This window comes from Cavia porcellus, unplaced genomic scaffold (assembly GCF_034190915.1).
Source record: "Cavia porcellus strain 051 isolate PalLab524CR breed Dunkin Hartley unplaced genomic scaffold, mCavPor4.1 scaffold_8, whole genome shotgun sequence".
Lineage (NCBI taxonomy): Eukaryota > Metazoa > Chordata > Mammalia > Rodentia > Caviidae > Cavia > Cavia porcellus.
The window spans coordinates 88924426-88952334 of record NW_026947491.1 but is presented as its reverse complement, the minus strand read 5'-3'; the positions used below and the strand labels follow the sequence as shown (position 1 = coordinate 88952334).

At 36.3% G+C, this 27909-nt stretch overlaps 1 protein-coding gene across 5 annotated transcripts in view; it reads left to right on the top strand.

Annotated features, from left to right (window-relative positions):
* Bltp3b (bridge-like lipid transfer protein family member 3B) overlaps positions 1-27909 on the top strand; it is a 134727-nt gene that overhangs the window by 59196 nt on the left and 47622 nt on the right. For 4 of the 5 annotated variants that reach the window (XR_010049447.1, XM_063255419.1, XM_063255422.1 and 1 more), the window contains exons 5-16: positions 224-413; positions 964-1104; positions 2279-2449; positions 5441-5621; positions 9655-9738; positions 11937-12119; positions 12583-12701; positions 16213-16354; positions 17949-18142; positions 19564-21053; positions 21332-21507; positions 27129-27271. Coding sequence is in view for 4 of the 5 variants with exons in the window: in XM_063255419.1 (XP_063111489.1) it covers positions 224-413; positions 964-1104; positions 2279-2449; positions 5441-5621; positions 9655-9738; positions 11937-12119; positions 12583-12701; positions 16213-16354; positions 17949-18142; positions 19564-21053; positions 21332-21507; positions 27129-27271 (3214 nt within the window). In the remaining variant the exon portion in view is untranslated. The remainder of the gene's footprint in view (positions 1-223; positions 414-963; positions 1105-2278; positions 2450-5440; positions 5622-9654; positions 9739-11936; positions 12120-12582; positions 12702-16212; positions 16355-17948; positions 18143-19563; positions 21054-21331; positions 21508-27128; positions 27272-27909) is intronic. The other variant, XM_063255421.1, reaches the window with a different exon arrangement.

Here is a 27909-nt window from a genome sequence, read left to right as displayed (position 1 = left end):
AATTCCTGGGATTACAGGTGTGAGCTACTACACCAAAGAAGGACATTTTTGGGAATTACTGTATAACCAGTCTAGATTATCATTTCAACAAATTTGTACTAAAAGTAATAAAATACTAAAGCAGTTTATATGTACACTTGGGAGAATGTTAACCAATAACTTTTTCTCTTAATTTTTTTGTTGGCTTTAGTACATTGTATTTTGTTTTGCTTTGTTTTTTCAGTGAATATGGCTTTGCTGAAAAAGTAGTAGAGGGAATTACCGTTTCTGTAAATTCTATTGTCATCAGAATTGGAGCAAAAGCTTTCAATGCATCTTTTGAACTTTCTCAGCTGCGGATCTACAGTGTCAATGCCAACTGGGCACATGGAGATTTAAGGTTTACTCGTATTCAGGATCCACAGAGAGGAGAAGTAAGAGTTTTTTACTTTTTAAAGCTTTAGCGGTAAATAAAACAAAGATGTTTAAAACAATTATATCTTTTGGCCGGTTGGATTCACATTGCATAGGTTTCCACACCTTGCCTTATAAATATGCTTTTCTCAGTTACGCTTAGTCATTTAAGTATATGCTTTTACTTTATTAAATCTTTCATCTTATAGCATTAATGTTCTTTGTTTTAACTTCTCAGCTACTTAATTGAATTTTAAATTTATAAACTAAAATATATTATTTAAAGCGTTTTGGTCACATGACCCAAGTGTTTTTAATACTGTATGTGAAATTTATTAGAATGAAATATTACCAGTTTGAAAAGTGATGAATTAATATAATTGATTTTTTGATGACTATAACTGTTAAGCTGTGTTACTGAAGCTGATGGAAGTTTTAAAATTAAAAGCTGCACGATGAATGTTTCTACAGAGGCATGAAAGTTAGTTGAGATGATAGTTTTTATTTTTATAAATCTACATTTTTATCACTTTACATGAATATGTGATGCTAATTTCCATGTTCTCTTAGGTTCTGACATTTAAAGAAATAAATTGGCAGATGATTCGGATAGAGGCAGACGCTACCCAAAGTTCACATCTTGAAATTATGAGTGCTCCTGTTCGATTAATAACCAACCAATCAAAAATCAGAGTCACGCTTAAAAGAAGAGTAAGTCAGTCTTAACTTTTTCATTCATTTGTTAGCCATTAGAATTGCTAAGAAATTTTAGATAACTTTTTAGGTAAAATATTAGTATATTGTGAATGGCATATTATAACAATATAAAATAAAAGGAAATTAATTTCAAGCAATATTTGTAGAAAGCTAATATAAATATGATTCTTCTACTTATCTGATTTAATGTTTACATTTTCAAAAGTTTTTATTTGAAGATAAACTGAGATTCCTTAGTTTCCCAATACTTAATGAACCTTTACTGTGTTACGATTTCATTTCTGGGGCAGGGAGAGTAGCTCAGTGCTAAATGTATGGCTAGCATGTGCAAGCCCCTTGATTCAGTCCCCAGCCCTGCCCCAAAAGCCCCCAAAACAAACTCAGAAGAAAAATAATTTCATTTCTCCTTTGAACCTTGCTTAGGAATAAGTAAACAGCATAGCCTCCATAATTAATAATCCAAATCCTTAGCATTAGTAAGTAATTTAAATATGACTGGTAAATTAGTTAAATTGGAATGATGTTGAAGGTATTAGAACTTGAGGTTCACTGTGGCTTTGATGAAGTTTAATGAGGAAGTGCTGATAATTTTACCATGGATCAGCTAAAGACTCAACAGAAAGCTTTTTGTGTTACTAGGTACAAATAACTATTAAATTGAAAAGAAATTTTTTTTGTTTATGGTGTTTAATGTAGGCCTCCTGAAATGTGGCTAAAGGAGCATTTTTAGGTTTTAATTTCAGTGCCTTTTTCTCTGCCAGAATTGGTTAAATTAATATGGGTAATTTTATTGTCAACTAATTGGTTAAATTAATATGGGTAATTTTATTGTCAATGGGAAATTATATAAGTGCTGTATAACTTGTAAGGTACAGGACTTGTCAATTTTGTATTACTACTGTTATCTGAGTATTAGGAGATAATCTTTCTCTGTTATAGAAATTCAATAAATATTTGTTGACTGAAAGTATCCTTATTGGGGCTGGAGGTTTAGCTCAGCGGCATAAGCGCCTACCTTGGAAGCAGGCAGTCGTGAGTTCGATCCCTGGTACCAAAAAAAAAAAGAAAGTATCCTTATTTAATTCTATTAAGATGCTTTAGGTTTTTATATAAATACAAGTGCATTATAATTCTTGACACAATTACTATAACCCATTTTTTCTGACAGTTGAAGGACTGCAATGTCGTAGCAACAAAGTTAGTTCTGATATTGGATGACTTATTATGGGTTTTAACGGATTCACAGTTGAAAGCTATGGTACAGTATGCAAAATCTCTAAGTGAAGCCATAGAAAAATCAACAGAACAAAGGAAGAGTATGGCTCCTGAACCCACACAGGTACGCTATAAGGAAGAGAAAAGAGACTTACGTTTTGGGTAGATAGTTTAAAAACCAGAGGGATTAGTTGTTTTCTTTATGTGAAATTGATTGTAAGACTGAGACCAAAACTTTTCTTTATCTAGGTATCTTACCATATAATTATACATATTTGATGTCTATATGAAAAAATTACATATATTACTGCATATCAATATAGTGTTCATTTTGTTTGGAGTTCTGTACTAAGGATTAGTTATTGATAATATAAAAGTATTTGTTGTTATAATACATCTTTACAGGAAGCTAAAATATACAATTAAAAAAAAATTTTTTTTTAAAAAAATTCTGGAATCAAACTCAGGACCTTGTGCTTACCAGGCAGGCACTGATTGCACTGAGCTATATCACCGGCCCTAAAAAATTCTAAAGTAAAATAAAATGTGAATAACACCTAAATAATTATTGGCAAGAGAAGGCATATTGACAATTGATGCAGAGAACTAAAACCAAAGGGAACTGCTGAAATTGAAAACAACTTTAGCTAAGAGTTTTCTAGTGGCTGGGGCAAAAAACGGGGAAACAATGAGCAGTTACCACTTTCTTAAAATCAGAAGTATTGCTGGTTTGTCTAAAAAGAAATTTGCTGTTCTTTCTCAGTTTTAATTTCTTAGCGCTAATATATGAAGATCTTTGTAGAAGGAACATGGAAAACCATAATTGGTCTTTGATAATTTTATTGAAAATACAAGTAAATTTGTTATATCTGGGTCTAATAAAAACTTATTGTATATTGTGAAATCATACTTTAGTGAAGCTTTTTTTGGAAACAATAATCATCTCAGGTGCACAGCATGTTTTGATCTGTCTGGCTTGGAACACACAGTAGCATACATTGTAGGTTTTTCACAGTGATCACTGGCTTTCACTGGCGTTGTTCACTGCCAGCCTGTTATGTCATAAGGCACAGAGATACACGTTTTAATGTAAAAATAAGTATCATCTGCCCATTGTTAGGTACCTCAGAATGTAATGGAAAATGAAATATAAAACAAGTATTATAGTTCAGTGTAAATGTAGGAGTAAAGAAATAAAGGAGGGGAGGTACAGGAGCTGTAGATGCACAGAAAAGTTTTAATTGGTTATACAATCTGGAAACGAGATTGCGACTTAAAAATGAGTAACACTTTATAAGCAGTCATAAAAGAATGGATTTTAGGAGAAATGGAATTTGCAAAAGATGGTGTTAAAGAATATGGGAATTTTTGGATAAAGATGAGGTTTGGTGTTAGGGTGATATATTACAACTTTCAAGTTTTATGCTTTAAATAGAGCAAGTTCCAGTTTGATAGGTGTCTTTTCTTAAACTTGATCTGAGAATGTACAGTGCCTTAAGGTGGCACATGGGTCCTTCTTCCCATAATGCTCTTATTCCACCTTACAAGCCAAAGACATTCTTCCTACTCATCGTTAGTCTATAATGGATTTGTCTGGGAGCGTACACATTCTGGGAATAAGACAGGCAGTTTGAAGTAAGGTTGTTCATGTTGGAAATTAATGATTAATGACAATAGCAAGTCAAGTGATTTCCATTTCTTTGTTTTGAACATATCTGAAGGAGAATCTAATAATTATCAGCAGCTAGAGTGTTAGAAATAATGTTATATAATAGGCTACATTGTGAGTCCTAGCATGCAACTTGCAGCAGTTTTGAAGAACTAAGTCACATTGCTTAACAAAAAAGTCCTGTCTTTGCATCTACCTATTAATGTGAACAAGGTTTTCCTGGGCTTATTGTCATGAAAACAATACCTATTATAGTTGAACTGAATCTCCTATGAAAAAGGAGGACTATTTTAGCATTAGTGATATGGTGGATGTATTAGTCTGTTAAGGCTTTGAAAGTAGAAAACACGTGGGAAAGTAATGTTTCTGATGGAATCAGTTAAATAGTTAATTAGGAAGTTTTGTTTAAGTCCCAAGAACTTAAAAAGTCTTGTGGTTTATTCCATTTTCCCATTTTTTAAACTCCTTTAGGTGCTGTTCTTTTTCACTGATTGTAAATATACTTTACAATACATTTACAGTATGGTTGAAGTTCTTACTAGCTATAGTATGAGAAAACATACCTACACAAAGTACATATACTTTGGTTCCCATAAATATATTTTATTACTCTATTGCCCTAACTTTGAAAATTGCTAATTTTTTTAAGTAGAAGATTTGATCTTCAGTTTTTACATTTTATTTATTTATTTGTTTGTTTGTTTTTTGAGGCAGGGTCTCACTATGTATTTCATGCTGGCCAGATTGGGCTACATAGTGAGTTCACAGTAATCTTCCTGCCTCAGCCTCCCGAGTCCTGGGATTACAGGCATGCACCATCATACCCATCCATTTTGATAATTATTACAAGAGTTGCAGGTTCAGTTTTGTGGCTGTTATGTCTTTATCTTACAACATACTGATGTATATATGCAGGAAAATACTTACGTAATCAACTTAGGTTATTGGAGGTTCATCTGTGTCTTTACACTTCAACAATATGCTATGCTTTTTCTTTCTTGGGAGAAAAAATTTAAACTAAAACCTACTTATTTCTTCTGCTTTTTGATTTCTTCAGCTATCTAAATTCAGAGGATACATCTCTTTTGAGAATTAATAGACCACCTACAGAATTAAATTAATGAGATGTCATAGTGTATACAGGGCTTACAGTATTTTCTTTTTAATATTTAGAACTAATATTTAGATAAGCTGCCTTTAATATGACTATGCAGGTGTTTACTGAAAGATCAAGTTCACATTCAAATTGGATAGAATATCCAGTTTTAAAGTTTTAGATTTATTGTATCATTCAGGAAATATTTTAGAGAAAAGCTGGTTTATTGATAAAAAAGAAAATGTGTTTGCTAGTTTTTGTGACTTTATTACTAAAAACATTTAAGTGTGCTTGTGTGTGAAAGTTCACATGTGTAACCTGGAGGGATAACGAGGTTTTGGGTGTTTCAGAGCTCCACAGTCACTGCTGCTACCCAGCAAGTGAAGACACCACAGACCTCAAATGCTCCTGATCTGAACGATGCAATTGTGAAACTATTCAACGACTTCGATGTGAAGGAAACCTCTCATCACTTGGTGATTTCTCATCTGGATCTACACATATGTGATGATATTCATGCAAAGGAAAAAGGTATTAAGGGCTTATTTTAAATCATTTTGACTTTTCCAGAATTGCCTACAAAACTGAATTATTTATGTTACTATATACAATATTCTACAAGATAACTTACAGTAATTTTTTTCTTTCGTATGAATACATATAAAGAATTTATAATTTGAAGCGTTATGTATTGGTATAAAATTTTATTTTGCTGAAGTAATTAGCACTTACGCTTATTAGCTAATTGTTACCCATGAGTGCTAACATTATAATTAAGTTTTAAAAAACACTCAAAGACAGTAGCTTGAGATGTGGCTCAGTAGCAGCGTGCTTGCTGCATGTGTGCCAAGTTCTGGGTTCGATCCTCAGCGCTCTAAAAAATAAAGAGGCACAGACTAAGTAGATGACACTTCGAGATGAAATATTAGACTTGCCTTTGAATTAATTTTTTCAAAATGTGAAAATTGTTCCTAAATTTTAGCCTTGACTCTTCCTAATTATTTTTGTGTGTTTAGCATCATGGTTAATCTGTGTATTTCTGGATCCATGAATACATAAACACAGCTAAGGGGCTATTTAACATTGGTTTTCCCTGACTCTTCCTCTGAAAATTTGGTTAGGAGGCTGAGTTCCAGCTTGAAATTTTTTTCTTTTAATTTTTGTTCCTCTTACTTATCTTTTCTTGATAGTCTTAGATTATCAGGCTAACCAGGTAGCTATTCTTTCTTTTCTTTTTTCTTTTTTTTTTTTTTTTTTATTAGTACTGGGGATCGAACTCACGACCATACACTTGCAAGGCAGGCGCTTATGCCGCTGAGCTAAATCCCCAGACCCAGGGTAGCTATTCTTGATTACTTTAAAAGTCTGTGGCTCCAAAACAGATGATGCAGAAACAACGCCAGGCACATTCAGTTGTCTGATCTTTGACAAAGGGGTCAGATACACACTGGAAGGAAGGTAGCCTCTTTAATTAATGGCACTGAGAAAACTGGCTTTCCACATGCCAAAGATTGAATCTGGACCCTTAGCTCCCACCATGTACTAAACTGAAGTCAGAGTCTGTTAAAACAGAAGCAATTGCTGAAAGATGAAACAGGTAAAACTCTTGAAGACATAGGCATAAGCAAGGGCTTTCTGAATAGAAACCTGGTTGCACAGATTAGAAAGCTCTGCACAGCAAAAGAAGTAACCAACAGAGTGAGGAGACAACCTACAGTCTGAGAAGAATTTTTGCCAGGTATTCCTTAGACAGAGGGCTAATATTAGAATATATAAAGAACTAAGAAATTAGATCCTCCAAATAAAAGACTCAATGAAATAATGGGTAACTGCAATGAATAGACATTTCTTAGAAGAAATTGTACAGATGGCCAATAAGTACATGAAAAAATGTTCAACATCTCTGTCCATTAAAGAAGTGCAAATTAAAATAACACTGAAATTCTGTCTTACTTCATAAAGGATAGCCATCAAGAAATCAAATAAAATAATAGCTAGATGTGGTGGGGCATGCCTATAATCCCAGCACTCTTGAGGCTGAAGCAGGAGGATCCAGAAGGATTGCTGTGAATTCAGGGCCAGCCTGGAGTACATAGTGTGACCTTATCTTTAAAAAAACAAAACAAAATAAGACAAAACCAAAATCAAATAACAGCAAATGCTGGTGAGCCTGCGGTGGGGAGAGGAACCCTTTTACATTGTTGGTGGGAATCTAAATGGTACACTATGGAGATTTCTCTAAAACCTAAAACAGGAAATCCATTCGACCCAACCGTTCCCCTTCTAGGTATGTTCCTAAAAGAGTGAAAGATACTACATTGTGGTGATCCATGCGTACCTGTGAGTATAGCAGCACAGTACTTAACAGTTAAATCTTTGATTCAGCTTGTATGTCCATCAACAGGTAAAAGGGTAAAAAGACCATAGTGGTGAGTGAAATAAAGGCTGACACAGAGGCTCAAATATTCCCTAATTCCCTTATTTGAGAAACCCAAAATATAAATAAAAAGCAACGTAAGAGATAAAGGGAATAGAGAAATGGATGTTTTGCAAGAGGGAAGAGAATCCAGAGATGCGGATGTGGGCAGCGACTGGAGGGAAAGGCGGTGAAGAAGGAATTAAGGTACGTTAGGTTCATGTAGCAAGGCCCACAGCGAATGTCAGCAGTGTGCTCTGCAAACGCGGACTCAGAAGAGTAAACATTCACGATAAAAACTCAGCTTCTGAGCTACAGCTAAAGAGGAACGTACTAAATTTGACAATGAGACTGAACAAGTCTCATAGATTTTAAGATGGTAAGTAAATAAAGGGCTAGAAATAAAGAGAAGTTGGAGTACAGAGAAAAAACCCAACCAAACAAAAACACCTCAGTGTTGTACCCCTAAGTGCTGGGCGTTTCTGGGCCTGCACCGGAGCACAGCTGCGGTGTGTGTGGCGAGGGAGTTGCAGGGCCGGCTGACCTAAGGACGTTAGTGCACTTCAGAGTCCAGCTGGAATTAGGATCTCAGAAGAGCAGAGATGTTTGACCTGTGTACCTTAGACCTAGTCAGAATCTACGCATATCCATAAGAGTTACTGCTTTGAGCTGTCTTTAAAGCTGAGAGAGTGAACAGCGAGTCCTCAACCTTAGCAGTAGAAGGGACCCTGCCCTCATCAGACAGCAGCCAGGAATCCACTGCCAGGCAGGGCGGAGGACAAAGGTGGAAATCGGGGCTTTGCAGAGGGATGTGCTCTTTTCTTTGATTCGCTTCTGTGTCATTTGACCAGAGTTCTGTTCTTCTGCTTTAGTGGTATAACCCAAAAGTTACACCAAGTGTGTTTATGTCGAGAGTATTTTCTGATTCCCTTTGCACTCCTCACAGTTTATTATTTCCTCATGGTATAGCTGGATGATTTTACTTAGGGAAATCCTGTCTACCAAAGGACCTCCCACATTGGGGTGGTTTGTAGTCAGGTCTGCTCTTCTGAAATAGAAAAAGTTGTGAAATGGTTTCCCAAGTTTGTGAAAAACTCATGTGGTAGCAAAATTGTCTTATTGTCTTCTTTTGCCTAGGTAGTATAAATATTTCCACATTTTGCTGCAGAGTAACTATGTTTTATTACTTAGTACTGCCTCAGAAACTGCTTGGATTTAATATACTTTATATACACCATAATAATTTCATTCAGCCTGAAACATTCCAAATTTTGAGAGATTTTAGATAACAGTTGTAGATAAATTGGAATTAACAAATTAATATAGGAGTGTATACATAGCTATGCCTTAGTTTGTATTTACCTCAATTAACTTGCCAAGGCTGTTTTCAAGTTCAATTTTTATGTTTTAGTTAAGCTGATTTATGATTTACCTTTGACCTTAGCCATATTTGCGTAACTGTAAACCATTTACCTAAGCAAGTAGATGCAATGTGCTCTTTGGTAAGAGGCAGGATGATGTAGTGAAGGGGTTAAGAATTTCTTTAAATGCACTTAAATAGCTTTTGTTTGTGTTTTTTGAGACAGGGTCTTGCTGTGTTGTTCAGTCTGTCCTTGAACTCACTGTGTAGTCCAAGCTGGTCTCAATCTGTGAGGCTATCTTCCTGCCTCAGCCTCCCAAGTACTGGGATTACAGACATGCGCCACTATACCTCGCTTTAAGTAGCTTTATGATTATGGTCCCTTGCTCTCTTTATTCCTCAATTTCCTTATCTAGAAATTTGGTGTAATAATAATAATATCTTCTTCATCAGACTATTAAGAAATGAAATGAGTGAGTATTGAATATGATGCCTGGCACATGGTTAGGGTTTGTAAAAGTTCTGCTTACTGTTGTCTGTAGGCTCTCAGAGGACTTAGGTACAGTTTTTTTTTCTTTTTTCTTCTAGTCTAGTGCGTAGCAAATGTTAGGGACTCAGGAAGTACTTATTAGGTTGAATTCCTTTTCCTGAAATCCTGATGTATTATCTGTAATAAGAGATAGTTACTACTACTTGAGCTCTAATTGTGATAAATATTTTTATAATAAATTGGGTGTTTTTGATGTGTAATTTTTGTTTCCCTCAATTCCATGTTTTTCTTTTCCTAGAGTCAAACAGACGTATCACTGGAGGTGCTATGCAACTCTCTTTTACATACCTAACCATAGATTATTATCCTTATCATAAAGCAGGTGTGTATAACCATTCTTTAAAATATGCAAATCTTCCTTAAAGTTTTATAGCCAATTTTTAATTGTTTATTTTAATTTAATTTAACAAGGGAAAAGATCAAGAGATCTTTACTGTTTTTTTTCTTGGTCTTTGTTTTCTTCTTTAAACCAAAAAAATAGAATTGCCATAGAAAATAGTCATACATTTTCTATGGATGTTCATGTAGATTATTAGAAACTTTGTTAGAAATTGACAGTTTTCTAAATAACTGGTTAAGAATTCTAAAAATTAGAATATAGCAGACCTCTGTTTGTGCTGTTTTGTTACAAAAGCAAATTGTTAGTTGTTTTGGACATTTAAATGATGTAATATATGTTATATGTGTGATTTAGGGACCTTTTTTTAGTTTTCTGTATTCTCTAAATTTTATCAATAAGTAAACAATATTTGCTTTAATTATCAAGAATTGATAAGTTCTTTTTTCCCAACTAATAAAATAGTATGATTATTTATAGCTAACTTAAGGATTTAAGCTTAGCACCTGTCTTTGCCTTTTGTAGCACACAACCTATTTTTATGATTTACTCAGGAACAAAAATCAAAAAGTTTTGGTCAGGTTTCTGAAACTTGAATGCTTATATTCATGTTTCCAGCTACCAGTGTTCATCATTTCTCTCTCAGTCACTGACAGAATTTGCAGGCAGTAAATTGTTTTAATTTTAATTTAATTTTAAATTCTTTTTTTTTTTTGGTGGTACTGGGGATTGAACTCATGACCTCGCGCTTGCCAGGCAGGTGCTTATGCCACTGAGCTAAATCCCCAGCCCTAATTTTAAATTCTTTTAGTTTTAATTTTGTTTTTTGTTTTTTGAGATGGTGTCTCATTAAGCACTCAGGCAGCCCCAGAAATCACAGTGTAGCTCAGAACTGGCCTCAAACTTAGAGTGATCCTCCCGCCTCAGCCTCCTGAGTGTTGGGATTAAAGGCATGTGCCACCATGCTCAGTTTGGTTTTCCTTTGAAGTGCTTTATTTTATATCCTGTCATGATTAGTAAGTTAGTTACATATCTCTAAAGTATTTCTAAAAAAATTTTTGTCTTTTTGAGATGGCTTCACTATACAGTTGAGGCTGGCCTAGCCCAGGCTGGCCTCGAACTCACAGCAGCACAGCAGTCCTCTTGCCTCAGCCTGCCAAGTGCTGCGATTACATGCGTGTGTCACCATACCTGCACATACACTTAAAATAAAATTTTAAACTGTAGAAACTGTTAATACTTTAGATAGTGCTTTCATTTATGGAGAGAATGTTATCTCCTCCCTCCTTTTCTTCCTTCCTTTTCTGTAGTGTTGGAGTCAAACTCAGGGATGTTACACTAAGCTATTTTCCCAGCACTTTTTAAATTTTTCATTTTGAAACAGTCTTGTTAAGTCACTAAGTTGCTCAGGGTGGGTTCCAATTTGCAGTACTCCTGCCTCAGCTTTCCGGGGTACTGGGAGTACACATGTGTGCCATCACTCCCAGCTGGATTTAGTTTCTTTACCTTTTTATGTTTGTGTTTCTTTTCTTAGTTATAAAGAAACCTAATAATCTTGATTTTGTATTTTCCTCCCCAAAGCTTACATATCTCTTTATAACTGATGTCTATGTTGGGAAGCTCTATTGGTTTCTTTCTTTCTTTTTTTTTTTTTTTTTTTTTGTCTTTTTCCTTCTTATCAGTACCGGGGATCGAACTCATGACTGCCTGCTTGCAAGGCAGGCGCTTATGCCGCTGAGCTAAATCCCCAGCCCCAGTTTCTTAAGTTGATTAAAAAGTAATTATCTTATCAATTTTATGCAGTACATTATTGTTAGCACATGATAACAAATTATTGATGAAAATAAATTTTTGTAGATAGTGTTTTGGGGATTCTCTCCAGTGGATGTTTACTAGGCGACGAGCACCAGAAGATTTTTGACCAGTCCTGTCACTTGGAATTGAAACTTTGAACAGCTTTTTTTTTTTTCTTTTTTTACCTCCATTGATTCTCAGTAGAAATTCCTTCAGATTGTTTCCTTGTAGCAATTCTTTCTTTTAGAGAAGTAGGAGAGAATGGCTGTACTTGTTTTGGGTGATTAAAGACTACCTTGAGAAAGTGACTAAAATTCATTAGGAGCATTGATATGATAGAATAAATGCAACCTGCATTTTTAGTGAAAAGGCTGTTACTCATTTTACAGGAGATAGTTGTAATCATTGGATGTATTTTAGTGATGCAACCAAAACGAAAACTGGATGGGCCAATGAGTTGTTGCATGAATTTGAGTGCAACGTGGAAATGCTTAAGCAGGCTGTGAAGGATCATAATGTAGGCTCACCTCCTAAATCCCCGACACATGCCTCTCCCCAGCACACACAAGCAGGTATTTGATGGCATTCCTCTAATGGTGTATATGTGTGTGTGTGTGTGTGTGTGTGTGTGTGCGCGCGTGCGTGCACGTGCGTGTGTGCATATGTATTATGTTTCTTGTAAATAACGCAAGATATCTTGCAACTTTCATTTAGACCAATTTAGGCCTATAGAGCAAAGCACTTTTAATATAACCAGTAAGAGAAAGAATGGGTGGAAATTTTCAGATTCTTAACTGACTAGTATGTCTCTTTATTTTTAACCCTGTAGAGGAGTGACTCAGATAATGCAAGTACAATTCCAGTGAGAATGAATAATCACAAAACCTATGTTCCTGTGTCACTTTGTAAAGAATTTTTACATATTGCCATGTTTGAGAAGTTAGTGTTCGTTTATATTTCTGTAGCTCTCTTAATAAGAAAGTGACTATTAACAAGAATTCTGTAATAAACTAAAAAGAGTTTTGGTTCCCACAGAGAAGGAGTCTGCTCTGAAAGGGACCTCCAGAGTGTCTACGGTGTTACCGCAACAATCAAAAGCTAAGCTGATGTCGAGTTCTGTTGTGGTTAGGCTTGCAGATTTCAATATATACCAGGTGTGTTTTATTTTTTAATCTAAGTTTTATACTTTCAGTATCTCATACAAGCTACTGTAATAACTAACCCATTTTATTTAAAAATATCTTGACCAGTTTTGTGAAAAGACCAAATTAAATGGGATAGAAAATACTAGTTCTTATTTTTTGTTTTTGTGGTTTTCCACATAAACAAAATTAGCCAAATGCTGAAGTCAACAGGAGGTGCTTCAGACTGCCAGCCCTGTCCAAGACTTGTGATACCAATTACAAGTTCACTTTTAAGGATTTTCAAAACTTACTTCCAGGTTCAATAATTTACCAAAAGGCTCACAGAACTCACTGAAATCTTCGTACTCGTCACTTTATTATAGGGAAGGACATAAAGTAGGACCAGCTATAAGAAGAGCTACGTCGGCAGTCTCGAAGGTTCCATGTTTGAAACTTACTTGTCCTGGGAACATGTTAGTGTGTCCCAGTACGGGTGGATTTGTAACCGTGTACTTTGAGTATTGCCTGTGTGGTTAACCTCAGTCCTAAGACTGGTGGAGATGATGTCCCCTGATGTCCTCCTGGTGTGGCCTGTTCAGAGTGGCCAGCTCCGCCCAGGGTCATGTTGTTAGCAAGCTATCAGTTGCCAGTAAACAGAGGAGGTTGGAATTCTCAGTAATATATCAGGGCAGGGACAAAGGCCAGGACTGCTGGGAGATCAGACCTCTCCTCTCTTCACCTCACCTCTCCTTCCCCCTCTTTTCCTCCCTCCCTCTCCCCTCTCCACTGTTATAAAAATAACAGTGCTTCCTTCCCCTCTTTCCCTCCCCTATTCCCTTCCCCCTCTTTTTGGGACAGGATCTTGCTATGTCTATGTAGTTCAGCCTGTCCTTGCATGCACTGTATAGTCCAGGGTGACGTCTTCCTGCTTCAGCCTTGTGAGTGTGCTGGGATGACAGGTGTGCACCACCATGCCTGGCTTTAGAAACCAAACTTCTTAGTACATATGTAGTGGCTATTTGGAAGAAGCAGAGAGGCTTTTTTCACTTTCCTTAACTAGTAGGTACTGTATTGTCTACACCATGAACCTAATAACAAAGAACTGTGTCTCCCTTATACTAATACTTTTGTTTTTCTTTTTGGAAATAGGGTCTCACTGTGTAGTGCAGGGTGGCCTTGAACTTGGTTAAGTAGCCCAGACTGGACCCAAACTCATGGCGATCCTCTTGCCTCAGTGTCCCAAGTACTGAGATTATAGGTGTGTGCCACCATGCCTATACTAGTATTCAGATCATAAATCACTTAACATTGAACATCACAATCCTTGAGAAGAAAATATAGAATACTTGGCCTGTTTTTAAAAGTAGCAGTGGAGGGCTGGGAATTTAGTTCAGTGGCATAAGCACTTGCCTGACAAGTGCAAAGTCATGAGTTCAATCCCCAGCACACACACACACACAAAAAGCAATGGATAACGAAATGTATTTACACACAGTGGAGTACTACTCTACCATAAAGGATAGACTTGAGGCACTTGTAGGAAAATGAATGCATCTTGAGATCATACTGCTAACTGAAATAAACCAGATACACAAACTTAAATATCACAGTGTCTCTTCCATGAGAAATCAAAAAGATAAAGTACAAAATAAAAGATGCATGATAGGAAATTGGGAAGTAGATCTTCTGCAAAAGAGAGCCAGGCCAAGAGATGAAGGGAGCAGGAAGAGGGAGGTAGGAGGGGGAATAAAAACAGAGTAGGTGGTGATACTTACATGCACCAACCCTGCACAAGGGTCGTAACTGTAATGAGCTGCAAATGTACTAACAAAAAATAAAAATTGAAAAACATCAAAACATAAAAATAACAGTTTAGATGTTTATACCGTATAAGCAGACTTTATCTGTAAACTTTGTATTAACTCTGGTTTTCAGGGTCGGTTTCCCCCAGGGCGCACCTGGCGAAAGCTAAAGGCAGACTGTGGCGGTTACAAGCCAGGCGCTGCTGACACCTAGTGGCCAGGCCGGAGCTGTTGCCGTGCGGCCTGCGGTGCACAGCCGCGGGCAAAGCTTGACCTGGTCAGAAACTCTAGCTAATCTAGCTAAGGTTGCTTTCTCATGGTGGAATTGCTTCTTTCTCTACCATGTCTTACTGTAATGCAGCTGACTTAACATAGACATTAACTTTGGAGTAAATTGGGAGAAGTGTAAGGTGTGGTAAACACACTCCACATCCACAAGTACACCAGCATCTGAGCAGAGCACATAATAAAAAATAAAATAATATGCCCATCCAATTATAAGTACCTTAACAATTAAAGGAAAAGGAAATCAACTTCTGTTTATTAAAACAAGTTGACACTTAACTAGGAAAAATTTGTTTCTGTTTATGCAGAAAAAGCCTCTTCTATTATATAATATGAAGTAACTGGCAAATTTGTAAAATGAGTGAGTAATCAAAAGATTTAGTTTTCATAAGAGGAAAGATCCATGAAAAAAGCATTCCATTTTATATGACAAATATAGCCAGGTGTATGGCGCACATAGCTAATCCCAGCACTCAGGAGGCTGAGGCAGGAGTATCGTTGTGAGTTTGAGGCCAGCCTGGGCTCCATAGTGAGTTCAAGGACAGTCTGAAGTGCATAATGTGACCTGTTTTGAAAGAAATAAAAAAGAAAACAGACAAATATATACATTAGTCAAATGAGTGAAAAAAGTTAATACTTTTGAGATGTGTCCTTAGGTCTGTTAAACTGGAAAAGGAAAATCAATAAAACTTGACCAGTTGAAATTTGGAAAAATTAATATATATATTTTGACGTATAATTATAAACTAGCTGTTTGGGGAAAAGAGTGAAACTGTGTTGCCATAACCTTAAAAATAACAGTCTTTTTTGAAAAATAAAAATTGAAGAATACCAAACTACCAGGCATGTTGGCATGTACCTGTAATACTAGCTACTCCAGAGGCTGAGGCAGGAAAATGGCCAACTCAAGGTTAGTGAAGGTGTTACTTTAGCAAGATGTTGTTATTGTTGTTAAAAAAAAAAAAGGTGGGAGTTAGGGGGTGCTGGAGACGTAGCTCAGTGGTAGTGTGCCCCAGGTTTGTACCACCAAAAATAATTACGTGACTGAATTGCTCTGCATCCCAGAACTGGCGTAGATGCGCTGCTTTCCTGATAATGGCCAGGTTCGTGGCGGGAAGCACGCAGCCCTGGGAATGTGGGTCTGCCCTGACTCCGGCTGTTTCTCGGCTGCTGTCCTTGTTTTCTTCTTTCCTCTTTGAGGACTCTGGAGAGTCAGTTATCACTCAGAATTGGTTTTGTACGTAATAAGGCTTCATAATAGTTGTAGACTTTTCAGAGTAGTTGATGGCTATAATTTAAAAACAATTTACTGTGAAGTTAAGTGTACATTTAAGTTTTCATTGGCAGTTAGCCATTGATAGTTACTGTAAATATTTAAGAGGGTTTGAAGGTGATGTCCAAGTACAGACTTCTTTGGAAAGTGCCTTATTCAGCAAACCCAATTGTTTTTTCAGGTCTCTACAGCAGAACAATGTCACTCTTCCCCCAAAAGTATGATTTCCTGCAATAAAAAATCACTGTATCTTCCACAAGAAATGTCAGCTGTCTATATAGAATTCACAGAATATTACTATCCTGATGGAAAGGATTTTCCAAGTAAGAGGATTTCCTACTTTGTTGTGTAGTTGTTATTTGAAAAAGTGTTTGTTTTGTTTGAGATAGAATCTTGCTATATGGGCAGACTGGCCTTAAACTCACTTTTGGAGCCCAGACTGGCCTCACAACAATCCTCCTGCCTCAGCCACTGGAGTGCTTGGATTAGACATGTGCCACCACACCCAACCTGTTAATTCTGTTTTTAATGTACATGTTTTATGTATTTGATTTATATCCTGCCTCACTTTCTTAAGGATATGAACATATTGAAGGTTTCTACAAGCTTGTTTTAAGATCCCTTTAGGCTGGGAATACAACTCTGTGGTAAACCTCAGTGGTTCAATCCCTAGCACCTCACAAAAATATAAATAAATACCTTTAATAGCTATATGATTATATAAAAAGTATACCCCCTTTGGAAGCTGTACATAGATCTTTCTGTTGTTTAGGGTACTGGGTTCTTTCTCAGTCCCAGATTTGGTCTCAGACTTGTTTTTCTTTGCGCTCTTACCTTGGGACTGTATTTACTCTCTAAGCTTCATGCCTGGAGATTCCCTGTCTTCCCTTTTTTCCTTTTAGACAGTGATGTAACCTCTTCAGCACCTTGCTTCCTTTGTATTTCCAAAGACAAATACCCCACATCATAATTACTCTGATAGGCTTGAATTTTAACTTTTTGTCTCTTGTCTTATAAAAACTATTAAGTTTTCTCTTTAAGGGGAAGGACCATGCTGTTATTTCTTTTTGTTTTCTTTGTGCTTAGTTTAATGTACAGAATGTAGTAGACATTTAGTGGCTCTTTGCTAAAGGAAAGTGAATAAGTGAATAATGAGAGCAAAGAAATTCATACACATGACACTGTTACAGTATTTTCTCTGTTCTGGTTTCCCATCCTTTGGATTTGTTTTCCTTGACTTAGTTTGTTCTTAACATTCTAGATGTACATATTTAGCTTTGGTAAAAGCAAATAACTTTGAATCTTTACTATGCTGTTCTGGATTTCAACAAGTGTTACACATGCTAATTGTAAATGCTAGTTTATTTTGAGAGAGTTATGAAAAAGTTGTATTCGTTTGAGTGTTCAACAGATACTTGGATACTTAGTTTTGCTTTACCTCAGGCACTATTCTAAATTTTGACTAAAGTAGGAAATTAATCAAGGAGTTTGCCTAGCATATCTCTTTCAAAGGAAGTTGGCCAACAGTCTAAGGGATGCAGGTTAAGATTCAGAGAGTAAAGAAGTCCTTAGAGATATACACCAATGCGAACTGTAGTTCTGGAGTTTTACTTCATCAATAAGGTAATATTTTTAAAGGTTTGCTTCTCTTTGAATATAACCTTAAGGAAAGAAATCTGCATAGTTACTTCCTGTTTATTCATCTAAACTTATATTACATTAAATATCTTTCAATTAGTGAAACATACAAAATGTTGTTTTGACTTTCTGCTGCCAGTTACATATGTTACTCTATTGTATATACCTCACATCACGTCTCAAAAGTTTAAAGGAAGAATTGGATCTGTTAAAAATATCTTTTCGGTTCTCAGGGGACATTTAGAACTATTAACAAAATTAACATTTTTTTCTCCGTAGTTCCATCTCCCAACCTTTATGGCCAGCTGAATGCACTACAGTTTACTGTGGATGAAAGAAGCATTCTGTGGTTAAATCAGTTTCTGTTGGATTTAAAACAGAGTCTTAATCAGTTTATGACTGTGTACAAGTTGAACGACAATTCAAAATCTGACGAGCATGTTGATATTCGAGTTGATGGCTTAATGTTAAAGGTACAGACAAGTGACTGTTAGCACAAAATCACTATTATGGAAGCAAAGTTGGCAGTATTATAATTTTTAGGAGTCTTTGTAGCTTCTTTGTAATAGTAATTTTGATTTTGAAATTTCAGACTTGTTTGTTACAGCAGCTTTAAGAAACTGCTTCTCTGTACTCCTCCATTTGTGCAATACTTAGGAGTTTTAAAAGTCATTCTCTAAAATTTCCATGCATTTATAATTATAGTTTAAGTTAGTCATTTTTCTCTTTTGGACCAGATACATTTTTTTTTTCCAAGAAAGGTAAATTATACAACAATTTTTAAATTGTTTTATTTATTCTACTAGTAATATCCAAAGATAATAGAAACTTGCTTTTCATTATAGCCAAGTAGTTAGTAATCTGAGCTCTATGGATTTTTAAGTTTTAAAGGAAAAAAGTTAAGGGAAAAAAAAAAAAAGAAAAATCCTGGCTGATCTAGTTTAGTAAATAGAATGACTTAGACTTGGATGAAGGTTTTGATTTCTAAGTCTATTGTGGATAGACTAAATTTATATACCTTTAACTCTTCCCTGTAAATGATGTTAATACTCAAAAGTTGCCTTGCAGAAATATTTCAAAGGTCTTTTCAAGATCTTATAAAACTCAATATAGAGGGATGTTTTATAACATTTATTCTGTAGTGATGTTTGAATCTTCTGAATATGAGTAGCATTAAAATGAGCCATTGTGGGGGCTGGGGATTTAGCTCAGTGGCATAAGCGCCTGCCTTGCAAGCAGGCAGTCCTGAGTTCGATCCCCCGTACCAATAAAAAAAAAAAAAAAAAAAAAAAAAGAGCCATTGTGAACTCTTTGGTACCAATGTTTTCAGGACTAGTTTTAAATATCCTTGAGAATTATTGTAGTAAACAGTTTGATCTATCCTTTTAGGTTTACATTCTTAACAGTTCAAAACACGGATTCTAAGGACGTCTATCCAGTCATTCCATTCTTACATGCATTCTCCAAAACATTTGGATTAAAATATTCTAACAAAAAAATCCCCTTCCCAGACTTAGTACTTTTTTCTGTGCACTCAGGTCATAGTCAGTATTTATTAGTAATGATTTAGCTCAATCGTGTTATTTTTATTTTGTGATTTATTATGTATAAAATATGTGTACAATATGTTTTATTTTTTAAGAATGTTATTCTCTTAGTGGTCAGTCATTTAAATCCTTTTTATTCAATTTGTAAAAAGTTCTGAAAGGCAGAGAGTTGGTGTTTTATTTCTAAATAGGAAAGAATTATTGTGGGGAAACTTTAAAAGACTCACTAAGCTAAATCATGTTCTTGATTATTTTATCTTTAAGATGTATTATTTGTAAAAAAAAAAAAAAAAACAAAAAAACTAAGGTGTTTGGATTTATAAACTAGACTAATTTTTCCCCTCTAGTTTGTCGTTCCTTCTGAAATGAAATCTCAGTGCCACCAAGATCAACCTTGTGCTATTTCCATTCAGAGTTCTGAAATGATTGCTACTAACACAAGGCACTGTCCAAACTGTCGACATTCTGATCTAGAAGCTTTGTTTCAAGACTTCAAAGATTGTGATTTTTTTAGTAAAGCATACACTGGCTTCCCTAAATCTTGTGACAGCTTTAATCTTCTACATCCAATCTTTCAGAGGCATGCTCATGAACAAGATACCAAAATGCACGAAGTTTACAAAGGAAATATTACCCCAAAATTGAATAAACACACTCTTAAGACTTCTGCTGCCATGGATGTTTGGGCTGTGTACTTTTCTCAATTTTGGATAGATTACGAAGGGATGAAAAGTGGAAGAGGACGACCAGTAAGTTTTGTAGACTCTTTCCCTCTATCTATCTGGATTTGTCAGCCGACCAGATACACAGAGTCACAAAAAGATCTGCAGACTTGTAACCAGGTACCTATGAATACATCACAGAGTGAATCTAGTGACCTGGCTGGCCGGCTGAAGCGAAAGAAGCTCTTAAAGGAGTTTTACAGCACAGAATCTGAGCCTGTGACAGGTGGTGGCCAAAAGCCTTCATCCGATACATCGTTGAAAATTTCCCCTTCATCATCAGATGCAGACATTCATGTTCTGGTCCATGTTCAAAAACATGTTAGTATGCAGATCAATCACTACCAGTATCTGCTCCTACTTTTCCTGCATGAGTCACTTATTCTATTTACGGATAACTTAAGGAAAGATGTAGAAGCTGTGACTGGCAGTCCTGCTACTCAGACATCCATTTGCATTGGAATTTTACTTAGAAGTGCAGAGCTGGCTCTTTTGCTGCATCCAGTGGATCAGACAAAGTCTCCTGTTTCAGATAGTGTGAGCCCAGTGGTTCCTGAGGATTTGCCACCAGAAAATGGAGAATTTTTGTCTTCTAAAAGAAAACAAGTTAGTAGTGGTATAAATCCAGTTAGAAGCATAGCTGTTAATCATATGTCAGACAACAGATCTATGAGTGTTGACCTTACCCATGTTCCTTTAAAGGACCCTTTGCTTTTTAAATCAGCTAGTGACACAAATCTGCAAAAAGGTACTTTTCTGGACTATTTATCAGATAAGCATTTAGGGAAAATAAGTGAAGATGAAAGTAGTGGGCTTGTTTACAAAGGTGGCTCAGGAGAAATTGGATCAGAAATAAATGACAGAAAAGATTCATCTTATACAGATTCAAATCGTGTCGTAAACTGCCAGGAAGACTTGAATAGGCTGTCACTGGATAACGATGATCATCAAAACACACTTTCAAATAGTTTAGGTAGTAAAGGAAGTGAAACCACAGAGTCAAACAGTAAGCCTGAAGATTTGCTTCTAGATGCAGCTTCATCCCCTGACAACCTGGAAATCAGTAAGGAAGAGACATCTGCAGTTAAAACACTTAAATCACAGTCGTCTTTAAGGTAATGTTTATTGGAAGTTTGGGGCTTTTTGTTGGTTTTTGCTGAGTGTGTATGCCCATGAGTATATTTTATTTTGGGGCAGAAAACCTCATGACAATATGTTATAGCAGTATTGTTGGAGTTAACAGTAGATTTTTCAAAATATGACAACCTTTTGAGTTTATACATTTAAATACAATCTTAAAACTTATAGATGCTGTGTCCATATTTTAATGTTGTATTTTAAGATAAACTACTTTTTGATGTAGTAATCTTCTAGTAACTTCGTTTGCTAACAGTGGGAAGCCTAAGGAACGTTGCCCATCCAACCTGCCTCCTCTCAGTGTTTCTCATAAGAACATGAAGAGAAGCTCCTCCCAAATCTCGTTGGATACTATCTCCCTTGACAGCATGATATTGGAAGAGCAGCTGTTGGAAAGTGATGGAAGTGATAGTCATGTGTTTTTGGAAAAAGGTAAAGCAGTTTGGTGTTAAGAATTCTTATTATATACTAGAATCTGCCAAAAAATGTGCATACACTTCAGCTTTTCACCATATTAATGCATGTCTGGAAGCTCATGGCCACCACTTTAAGTATCTCTTGGGCCAAAAGTAACCATATTAATCTTATATCTCAATACACTTAGTATTAAAGTGTTTATACAAACTTTTCCTGCTATATACATTTTTGGTGGACTCTGTATTTCAGCAAAGCTTATAACAAGAGCAATATTGAGTAATTTAAATAATTATTAATTACATCCAACTACCTAACTCTCTAATGGTAATTTCACTTCTTTTTACTTCTTTTCTTTCTTTGTTAAAAAATAAAACAGATTTTTGTAGCCAAGTAATAAGAGAGTAACGATGGTTGTTATGCTGTATATCATTATCTTTAAATTAGTTACTCAATATAAGCCACAAACCAAGAAGATTCTTACAAAAAAGAAACTGATCATAATACAAGCTTTTAAACTCTTGGTAGAAATGAAACAAAATAGTATATATGTGTGTGTGTGTGTGTGTGTGTGTGTGTGTATTGTAGTGTTTTTAAAACAATAGAATGCCAGGTGTGGTGGCACATGCCTATAATCCTAGTACTGGAGAGGCAGAGGCTGGAGGATCACTGTTAGTTTAAGAGAGCCTGGGCTAAAAGTGAGTTCAGAGCCATCCTGAACTGTATAATGAGACCCTGCCTCAAAAAGACAAAGAAAAACACTAAAACCAAAACTAATATGTAATTTGGAAGAGTCCCTTGCTCCTTTTAAGCACATACGTCTGTTTCTTTATAGCTTCCTAGTCATTATTTATGCACAGTTGTTAGGATGATAAAACAACTGGCTTGAAGGCAGCCCACCTCTTTTGTAAAGCACCTGTATGTGGAAGTTTGATTAGATGGGGCTCATTTACCTGGTGGAGTCTCAATTGTGTGATCCTGTGACTGGGAGTTTTCCAGACTGGAGCTGATAATTTTTTTTTTTTTTTAAATTTAAAGAAAAGGAAACAAAAAAATACATGGAGATAAAAAAGGGTAGAAATAATACAAAATTACAGAAAAACAAACCGTAAGAAATCACTGGTTGATAAGTTACATATTGTCATCTTAGAAATGAGCTGATAATTTATAAAACCCAGATTATTTCACAAATGGAAGGACTAGAAGGTCCTTCCATTTCATCAGAGGTGACTAGAGTCCCAGGAAAGGCCACTATGAGTGATTCAGCATTAGATACATCTCCATAAGTAAGACATTGGGGACTTTGTAAGCAGGAATAAAATCACGGGCCCAAATCAGAAAAAGCTGCCACAGACAGAAAATAGGAGACCAGAGAGAGGCAAATATGAATTATTTTTTATAGAGCAATTGGAAACAGCTCAGATGAGACGGTCAGTAGTGTATTAATAAATATACACAAAGCCCGGCATTTTGGAACATGCCTGTAATCCCAGCATTTGGAAGACTGAGGCGAGAGAATTGTGACGTTAAAGCTAGCCTGGGCTGCGTAGTGAGTTCCAAGCCAGCCTAAACTACATAGCAAGATCTTATCTTTTAAAAGAAAAGAAAACAAATATATATTTATGTTAATATGGTTATTAGGCTGTGTATCATTGTCTATAAGTTAGTGTGTGTGTATAGTAGTGTTTTTACAGTATGGTAAAACAGTATAGGCCACGTATGTGTACGAGAGAACAGTAGGTATTATTGGCATAATTGTACAGTCGTCCATTTATTGTCAGGTGCTGTACTACTATATTTTGTGCTGTCATCTCGGAGTGCCCCAGTCTGGGTGATTTACGTAAAGACTGAAGTTCATTTCTCACAGTTTGCACTGCTGAGGAGTCCGAGACCATGGCCTCAGCAGGGTTGGGTGTCACTCCCTAGAGACCAGGGATGCTGCACCCTTACTGGATGGGGAGTGAAAGGGCAAGAGGCCTTTTAATCTCATTCCTGGGGGAGGGGGGCTGGTGTCCTAAAGGCCACATTCACATTGACCTCACATGAATTCGTGAGAGGACCTATTCACCTCGTTTAATTTGAAACATAACGCTGTAATAGTGACTAACATTTAACACATTTGTTGTTTTGGCACCCGTTCATATATGTGTGTGTCAAAATGCATTTATCCCTCACAATAGTTCTATCAATAATATACTAGAATCTTCAGAAAGGTCAAGTAAGTAACCTGTGGTAACCAGCTCGTAGTGTATCAGTAGCCTTGCCCTTGCAGGCTGTTTATTCTGTCCTCATTGTACAGGGATAGCAGCTGAGGTTCCTAAAGGGGAAGAAAGTTGCTTGTGGTGACATTATTGTAGGTAGGGCTTGGATGGTCGCTTGTTTTGTCTAGGCTGACAGTTACTAGGTACTTACTATACTAGTTACTGTTTTAACATTGGATCTGTTTTATTGAATCTTCAAATCTAAGATAGGGATGATTATTATCTCCATTTTAAAGAAGAGCGAAACAGAGCTGAGGGAGGTTGGGCAGCTTGTGCACAGTGACACAGTGAGTGGCGGAGTTAGCGTTTGACGCAGGCAGCCTCAAAGTCTGGGCTCTCCTGGCTGCCTTGACCAGGCTTTTTAAACGTACTCTTCGTATGGAAGTCAGAAAGCAAGGCTGTCTACCCGATCCCTGTTTGCTGTCACTTGGCAGTCAGACTCCGTGGTAGATGACGGGGAAAAGGAGTAAACATTTGTTGAACACTAGTCACTCTGCTCCATGCTTTAACATATATTTAACCCTCAAAATAACCCTCCAAGGGATTATTGATCTTTTTAAAAAATATATATTTAAAAACTGAAGCTTAGAGTTCAAAGTTCAAAGTTTTGCAGCCAGGGAGTAACAGAGGCAGACTTGTTAGCCAGTCCATTCAAAAGCCTGTACTTTTAACTAACATCCCTGCTCCCCAGACTTGAAGGATGATTACTATGTGTAAACAAAAATGCATACTCTGACTCATAATACTCAATTCATAGCACTGTCCTTTCCATCATACCACTTCAGAGTAATGATACAGATCATAAAAAACACTTCTAGATTCACAAGATAGCTCTAGTTGTTTGTTCCCTGTCTCAGTTATGGTTGAAAGTCCTCCCTGAAGAGGGTTTCTATCCTCAGAGGCAAATACTTTTCAAAAACAGTATGGCAAATGTGCTTACTTATTCTTTAAAAAACTGGGTAATTTTCTATTTCTAATAATTAAATAATAAAACATAATTACCATTCAATGTGGAAAACTTGGAAAGTATGACCATAATTTGGAAAATAAAATCACCCCAAAGCCACACGCTCTAGAGATACTACCTCTTACTTACTCTGAGGGCTTGTGTGTGCGGTATGTACGTGTCTTAGTTACTTTTTCAAGACACAGTACCCGTGACCCACAACCCAGCACGGGACAGGTTTATTCTTGCTCACAGTTAGTAGAGGTTTCAGTCCAATAGTCAGCAGACCCCAAGGCAGGGCAGGCAGCAGGACGTGCTTGCACAACGTAAACCATACGGTGCGCGCATGTGTGTTTGTTGTCATTACATATATGATCTTGTAACTTGCTTTTTATAACGTGTAAGCATTTTCCAATTGGAAACTATTTTGAAGATATTTTAAACCTGTGTAAAATTGTTATAAAAATGTATCATGACTTTTTAGGTATTTCCCTAATGTTGGATGTTTATGTCATTTATAATTTCTCAACATTACAAAAATGCTATCATTTTTGTACTCCTAACTTTTTGCCCACATTTCTGATTACTGTCTTAGAATAGATTACAACAGTAACTTTTTTTAGGACCTTGAAAAATGTTGTCTTCCTCACAACACTTAATTGATCCATGTTCCTGGTTCTCCTGCAACTGTGTGTGTGTGTGTGTGTGTGTGTGTGTGTGTGTGTGTGTGTGTATGTGGTACTAGGAATTGAACTCAAGGCCGCACATGTGCTCAGTAAGTGCTGTACCACTGAGCTGCATTCTATCCTTTTTAATTTAGTTTAACTTTTTATTGAAATCTGGACTAGGTTGCCCAGGCTGGCCTTGAACTTGAGATTCTCTAATGTCAGCCTCCTGAGTGCACTGAGACACCTGCTTCTAAACTCATAATTACAGTAGTCTGTTAGAGGAACTGATACTCATCTGTGTGTATCATACAGACACATGCATTTGTGTGTGTATGTACATATGACATTCATGTATATTCATGTATATCAAAGTCCTATATTTGTGTGTATATTTACTTATGGATATATACATATTTATGAGCACTTACACACGAACACATACCTGGCTTCCAGCTCAGCACAAGCTCCTAATTGGTCTCTTCACATCTACATAATTCATTTGCAGTTTATTCTATAGGGAGAATGAATTGTCTTCTAAAAATGCAAATTTGATTTTTTCCCCCATTTTAACACTTGTAACTTCTCCTTTCTGTAAAAAGTTACGACTCTAAATCCTTAACATCCTGAGAGTGTTCTGTTGACTTGGCCCCAGCTTCCGTTTTTCTTGGTGTTTTGTATGCTCACTGCCCTTCAGCTGTCCTGTAGAATACTGAAGTCTTCCTTAGTTTCTTTACTGTGATGAACTCTCTTATACTTCAGCTCTTATATTTGTACCTGGAAAGCTCTTGTTTTTTCTGTTTACCTTAATTAAAATATTGTTATCAAAGAAGCTTTCTTAAAACCCTGGGCTGGGAAGAAGGCCATTGGAAATGGTTTTACAAGGTAGCTTCTGTACCATAATTATATTTCTATGTATCTTCCCTGTCATTCACTGGTAGTTTATTTTCTACTCTATTGTTAAGCACTAATGGTAGAAGTCAAATATATAGTAGTAAATATAATAAGTTAAGGTTTGTGTTCTGTAGCTCTTTAGCTTTTCTAATATGATTTTTCTAGTAGTTAATTTTGTGGGTTTTTAAAAGTATTCATCTGTGACAGACACTTTTACTTCAGGTAGCTTGAGAAATACTGAAGCACAGCACACTGAGGATTTAGAAAGCTGGGGGTGGGTGGGAATAATCAGGGTAATGATGATGGCATTAAGTTCATATAAAATGCAATTCACAGTCACCGTAGGGTACTGAGGAGGACTGAAGCGGTCAGACTGCAGCTGCCCGCCGTGTGGAGGTGGCTGGGTGAGGCGGAGCCCCCGAGGAGCCTGGTAGTTGGACCAGCCCTGCCGCTGCTGTGTGTGGAGAGAAGGTGCTGTGTGCAGCAGTGGAAGATTGTTTGGGTACCAAGTTTAGGGCTTTGTATTTATAACCTTTTAATTCTGGGCTAGTGCTTATTATTTGCTAATTAACCATAATCTAAATTTTTTTTCTAGTTTGCTTTTGTCTTTGAAACAGGGTCTTGATATACAGTTCAGGCTGGCCTTGTGCTCACTTTGTAGCCCAAGCTGGCCTGGGACTTGCAGTGATCCTTCTCCCTCAGCCTCCTGAATGCGGGGATTACAGGCATGTGCCACGACATCTGCTATCTTTTCTAGTTTTTTAAAGAAGACGATGTTTGAGAAAGAGTTGAAGGGACCATCCATTTTGGTGAAATAAACTTCACTTTGTGGATCATGTGTAAAACTGACTTTATTAGTTTATTTTATTTCAGAAATTAAAAAGAACTCTACTACCAATTACCAGAGCCCAGCAGAGAATGTAAGCACCAGTGCAAATCTGCAGAAATACGGTGAATCCTCTCCAGATGCCATTAGTACGAATTCAGAGGGCGCGCAAGAAAACCATGATGACCTGGTAATCACTTCCGAGGAATTGTATGAGAGAAATGACATCAACTTTCTTTCATATTTGATGTATATGCATTTTAAGATATTAATGTGTAAAGTGAATTTTTAAATGATGGGTGTTTGACTCTGTTCTTTCTACTCTTTTTTAATTTAATTTTTTGAGACAGAGTCTCACTCTGTAGTCCAGGCTAGTCTTGAACTTACTATGTAACCCAGACTGGCCTTGAACTCGTGACAGTCTTGCCTCAGCCTCTCAAGTGCTGAAATTACAGGCATGCGCCATCACACCTGGCTTACTTTTTCTACTTGTGAAAATGCTTTCTTGTGGAATCAATTGGATTTTTTCTATTTATTTTTGTAAATTTGTTTTTAAGTGTTTTGAGGAAGGGAGAATGTATTTTTTTTTTGACCTATATTTTAGTTTCTTTTAAATATGCTTTTTAAAAAAAGTTTGATATGAGGAAGAAAGTCCTTATAATGTGGGGCTTTCTACAAAGGAAATTCATTATTACTTTCTTTTCAACCTTTGTGACCTAGTGGGATATTTATAAGAAAGAGTTTAAAAATGTATTAGGTCCTACTTGTAGCAAAAATCATTTTACATGGAGATGTCATATAATTAATCTTTGCCAGCTAAAATAATTT